Source organism: Epinephelus lanceolatus, chromosome 6 (assembly GCF_041903045.1).
Source record: "Epinephelus lanceolatus isolate andai-2023 chromosome 6, ASM4190304v1, whole genome shotgun sequence".
Classification (NCBI taxonomy): domain Eukaryota; kingdom Metazoa; phylum Chordata; class Actinopteri; order Perciformes; family Serranidae; genus Epinephelus; species Epinephelus lanceolatus.
Genome location: NC_135739.1, coordinates 28,940,392 through 28,953,902, shown reverse-complemented (window position 1 = coordinate 28,953,902; position 13,511 = coordinate 28,940,392). Strand labels below are relative to the sequence as shown.

Sequence of the window (13,511 nt, the reverse complement as noted above, 5' to 3'; positions counted from 1 at the left end):
AAACGCACATACGTAGATCCGCCTTAGACTCTCCACATGCTCTCACAAACTGTCTCGCCATTCAATTAGTTATCTGACTCCTGACGATGACTGAGAAAGATGTAATATGTTGTTGTCTGTCTGAAGGGAAGAGTGGTCCGTGTTAGCCAAAAGAAACTGTCATTTCCAAAAGTGCACATAAATGTTGCTTTACTGTAAGAATGAATCAAATGATTCAAGTTATTATTTGGCTCCATATCGCCAGGTGTCTGCAATGTAGAACTTCCAGTCAGGGGCCCATGGTGAGAAAACGTCCAATACTGATTTCATTCCACTCCAAAATTCTCCAGAATTCTGCTCTTGAATTTAGAAAAACAAAAATAAATTTTTGGCATGACAACTTCCCCCTGAGAAACACATATTTGTCCTGAAAAACAGGACAAATATGTGTTTTCTCAAGTAAATGCATTACACTTTGGTAGAAATATAATGATTCATTTTACATTTATATTTTTGTTTTTTTGTTTTCTAAAGATAATTTTTAGGGCATTTTTTGCCTTTAATTGATAGGATAGTGAAGTGTGAAAGGGGGGGGAGAGAGAAAGGGAGAGACATGCAGCAAAGGGCCACAGGCTGGAGTCGAACCCGGGCCGCTGCGGCAACAGCCTTGTAAATGGGGCGCCTGCTCTACCACTAAGCCACCGACGCCCCCATTTTGCATTTATATTGACAGTTTGTTGAACGTGCACATTCCTCTCAAGTCATTTTGACTTTCTCTCATTTTTGATAGTTTCTGTGTGAGTGTGTGTTTTCGAATGATTGTTTTTGACCTTAAACATGATTTGATTGGTTTAAAAATTGTCAAACTCTGAAATTTAGAGCCTATAAATAATTCAGTGTGTTAAACCACCCATTGATCAATTGTATTTATTTCAAATAAAACTGACTTCTGTTTATTTGAGCAATTCTGCTGTTTCAGTTGAGGGCAGTACAATGGAGGCCTTCTCTACAGAACAGCCTATCACAAGCTCTGGTACGCGGATGCCCCAGTCACCACGGAGACCAACACATCAGCTGCCCCCTCGCCTAAACATCGCCCCAACATCAGAACTGGGACCACCTGCTCAGGTTCAGGTGTAAATCTTAGCAGACTCATTTTATGGCACAAATACATCCATTCCTTTTTTTTCCAGATTTGCTTTTCACATTATTACAGTAATAATTTAATGTTATCTCTGTGTGTAGTTCTTAATCTCTGCTAATTACTTTTGTAAAACTTCACAGCGTATCCCTGTTCGTCGTCAGTCCGTGGGCAGAGTCCCTCAGCTCACTCCTGGAGTGCCAAGCAGTTCTGTAAGTCCTCTATAACATCAGACAATTTACCGTCATGACATTATTCATGCCAGTGTTAGTGTGAAACTTTTACGTGTGTGTGTGTGTGTGTGTTTGTATTCAACACGTTTCTGGTATCTGTCCCTCCGCAGCAGCACTTCTTTGATGATGATGACAGGATGGTTCCCAGCACTCCCACCCTGGTGGTACCACACCGCTCTGATGGTTTTGACCAGGCCATCCAGTAAGTCTGACACACGTGGACACAGACAAGGAAGTCAGAGTGCCCAGGAAACTTTTGCAATATTTTTGTAGTGACAAAATCACTGTTAATATAGTATAATAACATGATTTTACTTAATACTTTGTGTATTGCTTTTAATGTTTTTATTTTACTGTATTTTAATTGATATTAGATTACTTAAAAAAGTCATACATATCTCTCATGTTCCTGGAAATATACCTTTTGAATTTTACAGAGCCTGAGGCTTGACTGAAGGTTTAGATATTTTTATATAAACAGGAAGAAAGTAGGGGGGAAAGGGCCTTAAACACTGTGAACTGCTATCACTCTGCTGTCTTATGGCACTGCATGACTTTTTTGTTCATTTGTTGTTTATTAGTTCTCCCCAAGTGGCCGGTGTGCCTCGCTTCCGGTTTGGTCTGCCCGAGGACATGCCACAGACCAGCTCCTCCTCGCACTCTGACCTGGGACAGCTCGCTTCACAAGGAGGTACTCCACCACCACATGTCAGGCAGAGTTTGCAGTTTATGTAAAAACAGCATTTACCATTTTACTAGCTAACTGCAACAGACAGGTTCTGTGATTTTTCATAGATTTTGAAAGTTGTTTTTTTTTTTTGGTCTCTCGTCTTCAGGTCTTGGGATGTATGAAAGCCCGTTGTTCCTTGCAACTCATGAAGAGGAGTCCGGTGGACGCAGTGTTCCCACCACACCATCACAAGTTTCAGCACCAGGTATCTGTCTTTGTCTGATATGATGGGATCTGTTCTGTTTATCTGTAGATGCACCTTTTTCATCAACATACTCAACACAGTTTACAGTCCCTAAAAATAGTCAGTAACCTTTGTGGAAGTTGTCAGATTTGTCAGATGTGGGATTGCTATCTTATCCTACAACAAAATCAGTGAGTGTATTTTGTTTTTACGTTCCTCTCTCCCAGTAACAATCTTCTCTGAGGTGGCTCAGTCTGACACCACTGAGCATGCCTCCCAGTCGGTTCCCATGGTGAGCACGTCCACACCAGGCCTGGTTGTACCAGGAGGAGCTGGAACAGGGGAGGACAGAGACGACGTCTTCCTGGAGCCAGACACTGATAGGTGGGGTTCACTCCTCTCTGCTGTGTGTCTCTTTTCTTGGCTGCTGTTGAAATTCAGATGTCTGGCAGTCAGCAAGCCTTCCCTGGCTTCAAGGCTGATATAAAATGTGACCCTTTCTTTATTCACTGAAAATCTGTGTCCCTCTGCACTGTAAACATAAATAGCTGAATCAAATATAAAACTCTACTGACTGTACAAATTGACAGGTGTATCATTAAGTGTATGTTGTGATTGTAAGACTTAATGACTAGAATTTGATCTAATCACATGCATGTTATGTGTCGGTCTGTTTATCACAGGCCCAGTGCAGAAGTGTCAGTCGATCCAGTGGTTTCACAGGGAGATATGGAGGAGCCCAGCCAACAGTCTGACAAGGCCAGCCTCCCCTCCACCAGCCAAGAGCCTTCCTCCAGCTCTGCAGGTACAGTGCAGCCACATGACTGTGCATATCCCTGCTGTGGTTGACAGTTTATCTCCTTTGTATCTTAATTAGTGCTAACTTCTGATTGCTGTGTTGTTGTTTTCAGACACAAGCAGTGCTCCACCTAAACCCTCTAGACCTGGACCCAGCAGACAGCTGCAACGCTGGCCAGAACACCGCGGCGGCCGCATCAAGAGAGGAGGTAACAAATGAATGCACACACACAAATTGGGTGGTAATGGAGCTAATATTGTATAATCATGAGCGGGTAACTGTTCCAAGCCTATGGTGGCTTTGTGCTCATTTAGACCATGCTGCGTTTTCAAGGTGCTAGAGCTGAGCGGAATAATAAAACATTTATAAAAAGCATTAAAATCTCTCCTATGCCATATAAATGGATTACAAACATTTGCTCATGACAAGTTATTGTGACTGACAGCAGGAGTAGTTGAACAAAATGATGCCCAAAACCAGTGGATTAGAAGAGAATCATGATTGATCATAGGCAATAAAAAAGGAAACAAAATAAAAAGAAAAACATCAACAACAGAGAAAAAAGCTGCTCCCACAGAGTAATGTCCTGTTTCTTCCTGATAAAATAATGCGTTCAGCACACTTAGGTTTCTTTAAGAGAGCAACCACCACAGTTTCAATTTCAATTCAGTTTTTATTATAAAGCCCAATATCACAAATCACAGTTTGCCTCTGAGGGCTTTGCAGCACACAACATCCCTCTGTCCTTGGACCCTCACAGTGGACAAGGAAAAACTCCCAAAAAACCCCTCTTTAACAGGGAAAAAAAAAAGAACAATTGTGCGGTCGAAGATGCTCTCCATACTTTGGTGTCAAGAAGTGTTGATCAGCTTGTCGTATAACACTAGTCTTATTTATTGCAGTGTTTTACAGTGTTTCTATTTTCATATTGAAATTAGCAGAATGTGGGATGCTCAGGAGGCACAGGGGAATCAGGGCGCTGACCACAAACCACAACGTCCATAGTTCCAGTCCAGTCAGGGACTTTACTTGAGCGTTTTGCAATGTGTGATTGCAATAAACATCAGGCTTCCACACATAGTTCTGAAAGGTTACGGCTATATTTATTGTAAATCAGACCTAAAAGAGTTCCATCTGTATGTAGATGTTTCCCACTTGTTATAAAAACAGTTTTGAATAATGAAATATGATTTTCTTGTTCTTTAATGATACATTTTTTGCAAGTTGTTGCATGCCTGAAAAACCTCACTAAATCAACATAAACTGGTTTTAATGTCTCTTTATTCTATTACTCATAATGCACATTAATTGCAGTGCATCATATTTTTTGGCAGCTACATACAGCATGTATATATGCTCACAAATCACTGCCGAACAGTCATGATGTGCACACAAATCCCGGCAAAGCATTCATTTCATTTAATAACCAGTCAGGGCAATAAATACATGTGGGTGTATTGTAATCCAGTTTAATGTCGATGAGAATAACAGAGGAAACGTTATTACAGTCTTAAACATGTCAAGACACATTTTATACAGCCACTGTACATAATTTTTACACCAGTATACCAGGCTTTGTTTGAACAAATATTTAATGTCTCAACAGGTCAGGGATTTCCTTCTCAGGGTGTGCATGGGAGAAGATTCGCCCGATGAAGCACTAAACAGAAACTTTGACAACAGCAACCGGAGATCTTGTCAGTCCCGCCAGAAACACATTACAAATTTTCCAATCAGCAAGTTAAAATTCTGCATTCAGCCTTGTTAATGTTCACTTGTTCTGAAGCCTGTTGTTTTTATTTTAGTTTGGCTTTTCTTTAATTGTACTTGTAAAGTACCTTTTTGTAATCGGTCCATGCTGAAGCGGTGTGTTTTTATGAAGAATGTAATAAACTTAAAAACTATACGAAAAAAACGTTGTTTATGAGACACAACTTTCATCACACTTTGTTGGGGCATTTGAAGAAGTTGTTGCTCTGAGGTGACGCGTTGGCTGTAGGAGCAGGAATGACGGGACGTTTACCATCCATCCTCACATTGTAGGATTTGGCTGCAGAAGAAACAGAGTGGTTCATTAAGTATTTTAATTTATGCATAGTATTCATGATGTGCTTTTTATCCATGTACGTGCCAGTTTCCATTTTGGTGAACTTGAATTTGGCATAAACAGAGATTTAAAGAGATTAACTTGGACAGCTTTGGCTACAGCAAGACATGAATTTGAGGAGCTGGAGTGTTTTCTTGAATTACATAAACGACTAGACGGTTAAAGCTCTCATGATGACTAAACCGTAAAATGATTTACACAGACAGGAGTGACAGTATTCTTCAGACGATCGTTATCATCATTAAAATGGAAACTCTTAACTGTGGTTACTCCATATGAGCTTTAGGTGAATGGGCAACACCCTCAATGGCCTTTACATCTGCCAAATTCCCCACCCCACCCTGACACACACCCAGATACACATGGTCCTCGTTAGGCATGTCAGACATGATGTGAATGAGGCTAACAAAAGTCTTAGTGCAGACAGACATGTGAATGATGTTTTCCTTTGAAGATGACCAATTAAATGTAGTTATTGTGAAGAAAAAGATCCACAATTAATACTTGAAAGACCTCTTCAACTGTTATGTCAGTGATTAGGGTGTGTGGGGAGCAAATCCAAAATAATGCCAGGAGTTTCTTTCTTCTTTAACTGATGATCTAATGACTAAATTTGTGCCTTGATGTGCAGAACACAGCGCCTAAACTATATTTTGTTTCCAACAAATATCCTTAGCACTAATTGATTTTACAGAAAATATCTGAAAATAAAACAATCCACTGCCTACATCTGTTCAAAGGAGAGAAATGACGACTGTTACGTGCCGACTTACATCTTGAGAAGACATAGTATTTGTATCCCTCTGGTTCCCTCTTGTTGGGGACGGACACAGCAGCTGTAATGGTGGAAGGGAAACCTCTCCAAGATGTCCTGATGTTGATGGTTGGCCCTAGAAGAGACACTAGAAACAACAGAGATCAGTAATATGAGTGAATTGATTATATAGTTCCTGTATTCCTCAGCTGCAATGTTTTAAGGCATTAAATATCACAGCCCTTCAACAGTTGCGTTCCCAGAAATGGAACACAGGCAACTTATTTCCACTAGCAAGTTATTTACAAGATGACCTCGCTGACCCTCTTACCTCCACAAAAGCATGACTCACTTTTCCAGAAAACTACATGTGGTGTAACCCAAAACATGTTTAAGTGAATCTCTTAAAATGCCCAGGAAACGCCCAGTGCACTCATCGTGGACGACACAAATTAGGGGAAAAAGGATGATCAAACTAGATCTACGTCATAGTTGGGATGGATTAACATAATGCAACTACAGTATATTTGTGTCCTGCAAGAACTTTAAATCCTTGGATTACCTGCTTGTCGAACCATTCGTTTGTGGACTGTGTAAACGGCGTACTGGACTCTCCTGCCACTGCTACATGATGGACTGGTGCCAAACTGGTATGAATATTTCTGGACAGCCCCCCCTGAAAGAATCAGTAGAGTTAATTTCAGAATGTATTCATTCAGAACATCAGTATGATATACACAATATTTAATATACTCTGTTTTTCACTGAATGAAAAAAAAAAAACAGGACAGCAATTAAAGAAACGAAAAGGTATGAAGTAGTTTGACTCTGCAGCATCATTTCATCACCTCTCTTGAAGAAGTAAACTGACTCCCTCCTTGTCTGGTACTGAGGCACAGACAGAGCAGCTGTAATGTGGCCCCGTAGCCCATCAAATCCAGTTGCAATGACCTTTGGATAGTTAGGGTCCAACACGTCATTTTCAAACCTCCAGTACTGGGATCCCTGCAAAGACAACATCCAAACATTACACCTCAGACATGTGCAGCACTTCACAGAAGTGGACAAGTGACCAAGAGGAAATCTGAGATTGAGTTTTTAGCAGCAAAATGCATCTTGATACAGTGCAAAGGGTTTCATCCATGACATCCTTCGAAATCAAATTTGCAGAATACGCTTATGGGTTTTGGATCAGACGAGAAAATTTACCCTGAAGATGTATGTTTTGCCTTCGCAGTTGCAGCGGGTAAACACAGTGTCGATTGGAGAGGGGACACCCCACACCTGGGTGATGCCACGAGCCGGACCAGGCACCATGTTTCTGTCCAGAATCCAGAAGTAGTGCCCTGAAAAATAAAATAACATTGCCACATAAGTGTGGTTCACCTACACACAACATCAAGAATAACAATCAGAGCAATTTTGAAGTTTACCGCAATATAAAAGAGATATAACATCTTTTCTATCAATCATTTCTGTTTTCAGCTCTGTACTCATTGTACTGTTGCAGTGGTGGAAGAAGTATTTAGATCCTGTTCTTTAGTTAAAGAACTAATACAACAATGTAAAAATACCCCACTACAAGTAAAAGTCCTGCATTAAAAATTGTAAACATACAGATACTGAGCAAAATGTACTAAAAGTATCAAAAGTAAAAGTACTTATTGTGCAGAAAAATTGCCTTTGACCTTATTAGATTGCTAATGCAGATACATCAGTGTCTGCGTAGCATTTTATTGTTGTAGCTGCTTGAGCTGAAGCTAGTTTTAGCTTCTTTATATGTCCTTTATATACTCCAGAGGTTCCCAGCCCCGGGGCTGGGCCCTCAGAAAGGATCATGAGATCAGTCTGACAGACTGTGGGATGATTAATGGGACATAAAAGAGGAGAAATATCTGATGATATTTCTCTTCAGGCTGTTTAAATGTAAATCACTCTGTAATGGAGTTAGTAACTATGCTTGTCAGATAAATGTAGTGAACTAAAAAAAAGTTATATAGTGTAGTAGATGTACATAAAGCAGCATTAAAAAACCAAGTATTCCCCACCACTGCTCTCTTATATATTAATAATGAACTGATATGTGGTTTAACATATGATACAATTCTTGTCTCTAATGATGACTGGCTGCCTGGCTGGCACTCACCTCTGAAAACCACCATTGTGCCGTTCCTCAGTGTAGTGACTCCACTGACCGGCCGCCCACTACACAGATTTGTATCGTTGCTGTCGTCTGGGAAAAATGACACAATTTGTAAGAAAAACCATCTGTTTGGATGAACAGGCAGTAAGACAGAGGAGCCATGCAATCACCCACTGAGTTACTGGCTGTCAAATGTAATGTTGTGCTCCAGGAGCTATAAGGACTTTTTTCCATTCTTTAAAGTATCTGAGCTTTATTTCCAATTTCAAAGGCGCGTTTGATTCATTTACAGTGTGAGAAAACAGCCACCTCTGTCACTTAATATACCATAGCCAGGCTTTGAAGGAAGCTCTGTCCACCCAGAGGCATAATGACAAAACAACCGAGCTCATAAAGTAGGCTGAGAGCTGTAATAAATATGCACCAGAAACTAGAGGCCTCCATTTTTGCAACAGTGTTAGACTGGTGTAAAATGAATTAGATAAAATCAGAGTTGACAGAAAGAAATTTCAATACTGGCACTGAAATCTATCTTTGCAGGTTATTTGTTTCCTGTGGATGTTGTGTTGGGCCGATGAGAGGAACATTTCTTACCTGCTTGGAAATCTCTAGGATCGTCTGTACTGAGAGATTGTGTGGCGTCCAGAGGTTTAGTCTCAGGTTTGGAGGAGCTGGGTTTAGCTGGAGTTGGCTTAGCTGGCATTGGCTTGTATGGGTCAGGTTTCTTCTGGGGTTTTGAGGTGGCCTCAGATGGTGTAGATTTAGTCGAGTCTGGGGTGACATTTAGCGGTTCAGCAGTGGTGACTTCTTGTGTAACATCAGCTGCTGTGTTATCCTGCACTGCATCTGTGGATGAGGGAGCACTGGTCGTCAGGGCATCAAGCTCTGGCATGTCCCTGGGCCCTGCTGGAGAAACGCTGGTGGAAGGATCTTCAGAGGCTGCCAGGACTGGAGTGGTTGCCTCTGAGGTGGGTGTCGTTTCCAGCATTGTTGAGGAGCCTTGTGTGGGTCCTGTGGATACTGGAGCCACAGGGGTTGCGGAGGCTGTGCTGGTGTGCAGGGTTGAGACTTCTGGGTCATTTAAGGAGGCTACCGTTGGATCCTCAGGCAAAATCTCTTCCTCAGGCTTTGCCTCTGCCTGTCCCACTGTCTCCAGCTCGGGGGTGTTAGCTGTAGGAGAAAAATCAGTCTGGGGTACTAAGGTTGGATTAGGCTGGCTGGAGTCATGGTCAGCTGATGTTGTGGACTCAGGGAGAGCTGTTCCTGCATCAGATGAGCTGGTAGCATCACTGGCACCTGGAGGAGAACAAACAAACTGATTACGAACAAATTTATTAAACGATAGTAAGAAGCATTTTCTAAAAATAATCAGATTAAAGACAGTGTCAATAGTCGGGTGGCAAAGTGGAAGAAAAACCTGAATAAATGAGTAGAGAAATGTGGAAAACACAGATGCTTTTATATAGTGAATGGTTTGTTAAGTATGAAAATAACCATCCTCTTTAGAAATATATTTATTTTCCACACAAACATTGAGAATAATTTAAAACTGAAAGATTGAAAAATGTTGCAAGTAGAGCTGCAATGATTAATTGATTAGTTGTCAACCATTAAATCAATCACCAACTAGTCTGATAATTGATGAGCAATTTTTTAAAGAAAAAAGGCCAAAATTCTCTGATTCCAGCTCCTTAAATGAGAATATTTTCTGGGTTTTTTTTTTCACTCCTCCATGACAGTAAACTAAATATCTTTGGGTTGTGGACAAAACAAAACATTCGATGATGTCATCTTTGGCTTTTGGAAACACTGATCAACATTTTTCACGATTTCCTGACATTTTATAAACCAAACAACTAATCAGTTAATCAAGAGAATAAGTGACAGATTAATCGACAATGAAAATAATTGTTAGTTGCGGCCGTAATTATAAAATATCACTGTACAGTGCAGAAATAAAGATGTTAGCCAGGGTGGAAAAAACTGGTATTGACAGGGAGTTAGTGGTAAACTGTGATAATATAAATATAATTATTTTTGTCTCCTTACAGTTCAATGTCAGGATTTGAGCAGTGAGAGGAGGAAAAGACAATTTTCAAAACTTGTAATAAAAAAATAATTTTGCTGTTTAAAAATGTGAATCATATGCCAAGCTTTATATTAATAGGTTAGACAGCGCTCTCTTCCACCATTATTAAAACACCCAATAAGCAGTGTTCATCCTTCAGTAAATAGATGGGTGGTGGTGTCACTACATCTCACTTTAATATTCCACCCATCTATTTTCCCTGCCCTTGACATCACATACCTGTGCTCTCCGTGGGGGCTCCTTCAGTGATAGGGTCGAGGGTGGAGGGGCTGTTATCGGCCTGTGTTGGTTCATTATCTGAGAGGGTCGTCTGTGTCTCAGAGAAGACTGTAAACGTCTCTGTACTTAGCTCCAGAGTGTCTGGATCCTGGGTGGGTTCAATAGAAATCTGATCCAACAGGTCAACTGTAGACAATCCATAGCCACTGGTGCTCTCTGGGATCGGACTTGTCTCTGGGTCCAATGGGTCCAATTCACTGGGAAATGTCTGGCTGTACACATCTAGAAAAATGTGAAAAGTATGAGGAGGTGCACACCTGGATGTCACACTCATGAAACTTTACCAGGGGGAAATGTTTGGCTAGATTTATTATCCATGCACATTATTGCTCACCATCAGTGAGATCATCTTTGGGATATGATGTTGGACTGACCAGTGGAATCAAAGGGTCATCTGTGGGTAAAATCAAATATAGATGTTCATAATTGGCAGTGTGAACACATTATTTTTAATCAGTTCTTTCTGTACTTCTCCTTCATTTGTTTTCTTGAGCATGCACATCACCGACTGTGACATTCCAGACGGAAATGTTGCGACATGTCTTCTTCCTGAGAGAGAAGTAACACGGATGCAAGAGTATCTCCACCCACAAAACTATTCCAAGCCAACAGTCCAATTAAAACCTCCAAGAAAATGTTCTGTCACCCTTTCTTGGCTTCATTTTGTGCTTTCCTCTCTTGTGACTGAGCCTGTGCCCGTAAACCCTCCTACACACTCATGACAACACTGCTTCCTTGTGTTTTTTTTGGCCAGTGGGGCTTGTGCTCTTGGCTTGTTCTGGTGAAACTTGGCCCCCAAAGCGAACCGCAGCAACAGAAACACAGTGTGGCTGTCAATGGTACACATCTTCCTGCCATCCTCCCGACATATGTCTTATTAAATCCACTGAGTTGATCTCAGATTTAAGTAATCTAAAACAAATTACTGTATGACCATTGGTTTCTGTCACTGGAATTACGTAGTTGTTATTTAGGATGTGAAATAAAGTTTTGTAGCTTTCCTTGGTAAAATCAAAAAGCATAGTCACCTGCACTGTTTCCCTCGCTGAATGTAGAAGGTTCAGTTGCTCCATTCACAGTTGGCTCTGTGGGAATATTCATGAGTAAAGGTTAGACAGTTAACCCTGTACAAACATTATATCTCAAATCCTAAATTACTGAAAATGTAGGGGAAAAAATCAACCTTTTAGCCAAGTCAAATATACCTTTGGGTTTGTTATCATTTACATTATGGCATGAATTAGTCTTCACTGGTGCAGTTTCACTGGCTGCTCCACTGATTTCGTCTGTGGTAATTAACCAAGACAGAAAATATTGTCAAATTGAACCCAATGCATCGGTGCAGATTACTGCATGCATTGCATGCTACGCCACATGCTGGTGGACATGCCATGTCAGAATAATCCTGGCATCTTTGCACTTCACCATTCATGCACACGTGCTAAGAAAAGTGAAGCTAACATTAAGAAGCAGCCATGCTGTCACATGGCCATGACTGTATTTGCTGGTCATGCATCAAATGACCACCAAATGTCAGAAGAAGACACCAAAGATGTGTGACTATGTTTAACTTAATCAGGACAGTAAATATCACAGTGATGCTACAGTAAAAATGAAAAGGGAATCTGTCAAGGTTGACATGCACAAATCACACAATCATGCTGACTTAGTTGGACGAGGCTCACCTTCTGCATCACAGTGGATCTTGTGATCTGGACAACACTGATTGTACTTAACGCAGTCAGAGTCGCAGCTACACAGTCGGCCTCTTTTGAAGCTTTCTCCACACCGTCCTTTACAGGAGTTTTCTGTTGCACACAAACACAACAGACTTGTACAATAAGCCTATTCTGTGCTGATTATTATTATATTATTATTATTATTATTATTATTATATTAGACTGATTATTCATGTGGACATTTAAGCAGTATATGAAATGTTGCTCTCTCCATAGGGATTGGTCAACATTAGTGCAAACTTGGTAAATCATACATGAAAAACACATTTGATGAGTGTAAAAAACAATTGTATCAGTAACTCAGAATGTTTGGATATCAGCATCTGCAGTTTGAGATCAGCAGAGTAAAAACCTCTGGTAATGCTAGTGACAGGATTATTAATACATCTGAAGACTCTCACTTGTGGTGCATTGGGATTCAAAGTCTCTGCAGCACTCTCCATAAGACAGGCAGCTGTAATCACACTGGCATGTGTTACCCCTGTAGTACTCAGCACCGCATCGACCTTTACAGCTCGCTGTTTGTGAGAAAGAGCACATGAAAACAAAAAGAAGAAGTCAGAGCGGGGCATGATGCTATCTGTGCCTTTAAAAGTTGAATCACTGTCTGTCAAATAACATCGACTACTTGAGGCCATAGTGTGTTAATCATAAAACTGTGCCAGGAATTGATTTCTAAAGTAGTACCATGTATATAGACATGCGTTCCCCTTCTGGTAAATAATTGTCAACAGAGTAAATATGAACGAGTACAAGAACAGAAAACACACAATACACTCCAGGAAAGCCTTACATTTAAAAACACATTCCTGGCAATCAGAATACAAAATATTACATTTCAATGTAAATATTTCTCAGTGCAAAACAAATGTCACACAAGTGGTACTCACCCTGAGCAGCACTTAATGTCAAGACACAGGCCAGCAAAATAACAGCACAAAGTACAGTGGAAGACATCCTTCTGCTCATCTGAAACCAAGCATGAGACACACAATGAATAAATAAATCAGAGTGCATTCAGTCAGTCAGTCAGTCATTCTGAAAATCCTCACCCACCTTGTTTGAGCCTCTGTCAGAATTCCGCCGGACGTTTGGACTCGGCTGCTTTTAAAAGGCTGAGAGGGACCGGCTGACTTCCCGTTAATTGGCAAATCCGGTCTAATTAAAAGTGAGATGATCTCACAGGCTGTAGGGAGGATCCTCTAGTCCAGTCCAGACCAGACCGTAAGTCCAGACATCATGAATCCCCACAAACAGCTGGAAGCACATCAACACACATCTGTGCCAGACAGACGGCTGACTTCACACACACTTCTGAGCAGCAGGGGAAAAAA

The 13,511-nt window shown here is 40.8% G+C and overlaps 2 protein-coding genes across 6 annotated transcripts in view; one reads left to right on the top strand and one right to left on the bottom strand.

The window, feature by feature from the left end:
- The window catches only part of tprb (translocated promoter region b, nuclear basket protein), a 24,311-nt gene extending 19,330 nt beyond the window's left edge, over positions 1–4,981 (top strand). The window contains exons 43-51 of one of the 4 annotated variants that reach the window (XM_033621453.2): positions 959–1,107; positions 1,264–1,332; positions 1,467–1,555; positions 1,935–2,044; positions 2,190–2,288; positions 2,495–2,651; positions 2,951–3,072; positions 3,179–3,274; positions 4,673–4,981. In XM_033621453.2, the coding sequence (XP_033477344.2) occupies positions 959–1,107; positions 1,264–1,332; positions 1,467–1,555; positions 1,935–2,044; positions 2,190–2,288; positions 2,495–2,651; positions 2,951–3,072; positions 3,179–3,274; positions 4,673–4,722 (941 nt within the window). In that variant the 3' untranslated portion in view covers positions 4,723–4,981. Of the gene's footprint in view, positions 1–958; positions 1,114–1,263; positions 1,333–1,463; positions 1,556–1,934; positions 2,045–2,189; positions 2,289–2,494; positions 2,652–2,950; positions 3,073–3,178; positions 3,275–4,672 lie in introns of all 4 variants that reach the window. The other 3 variants (XM_033621451.2, XM_033621450.2, XM_033621449.2) reach the window with 3 other exon arrangements.
- Positions 4,514–13,511, bottom strand: prg4b (proteoglycan 4b). 2 transcript variants are annotated; one of them, XM_033621454.2, is made up of 15 exons: positions 13,234–13,511; positions 13,068–13,146; positions 12,579–12,695; positions 12,124–12,246; positions 11,644–11,724; positions 11,467–11,523; positions 10,773–10,832; positions 10,379–10,660; positions 8,665–9,366; positions 8,074–8,160; positions 7,137–7,273; positions 6,776–6,932; positions 6,490–6,603; positions 5,947–6,075; positions 4,514–5,116 (listed from the first exon to the last, which is right to left on the bottom strand). In XM_033621454.2, the coding sequence occupies exons 2-15, from the start codon at positions 13,144–13,146 to the stop codon at positions 5,007–5,009; spliced, it is 2,235 nt and encodes a 744-aa protein (XP_033477345.1). In that variant the 5' UTR covers positions 13,234–13,511; the 3' UTR covers positions 4,514–5,006. The 2 variants fall into 2 exon arrangements, with proteins under 2 accessions (XP_033477345.1, XP_033477346.1); XM_033621455.2 differs by lacking the exon at positions 11,644–11,724 and having other exon boundaries at positions 13,234–13,510.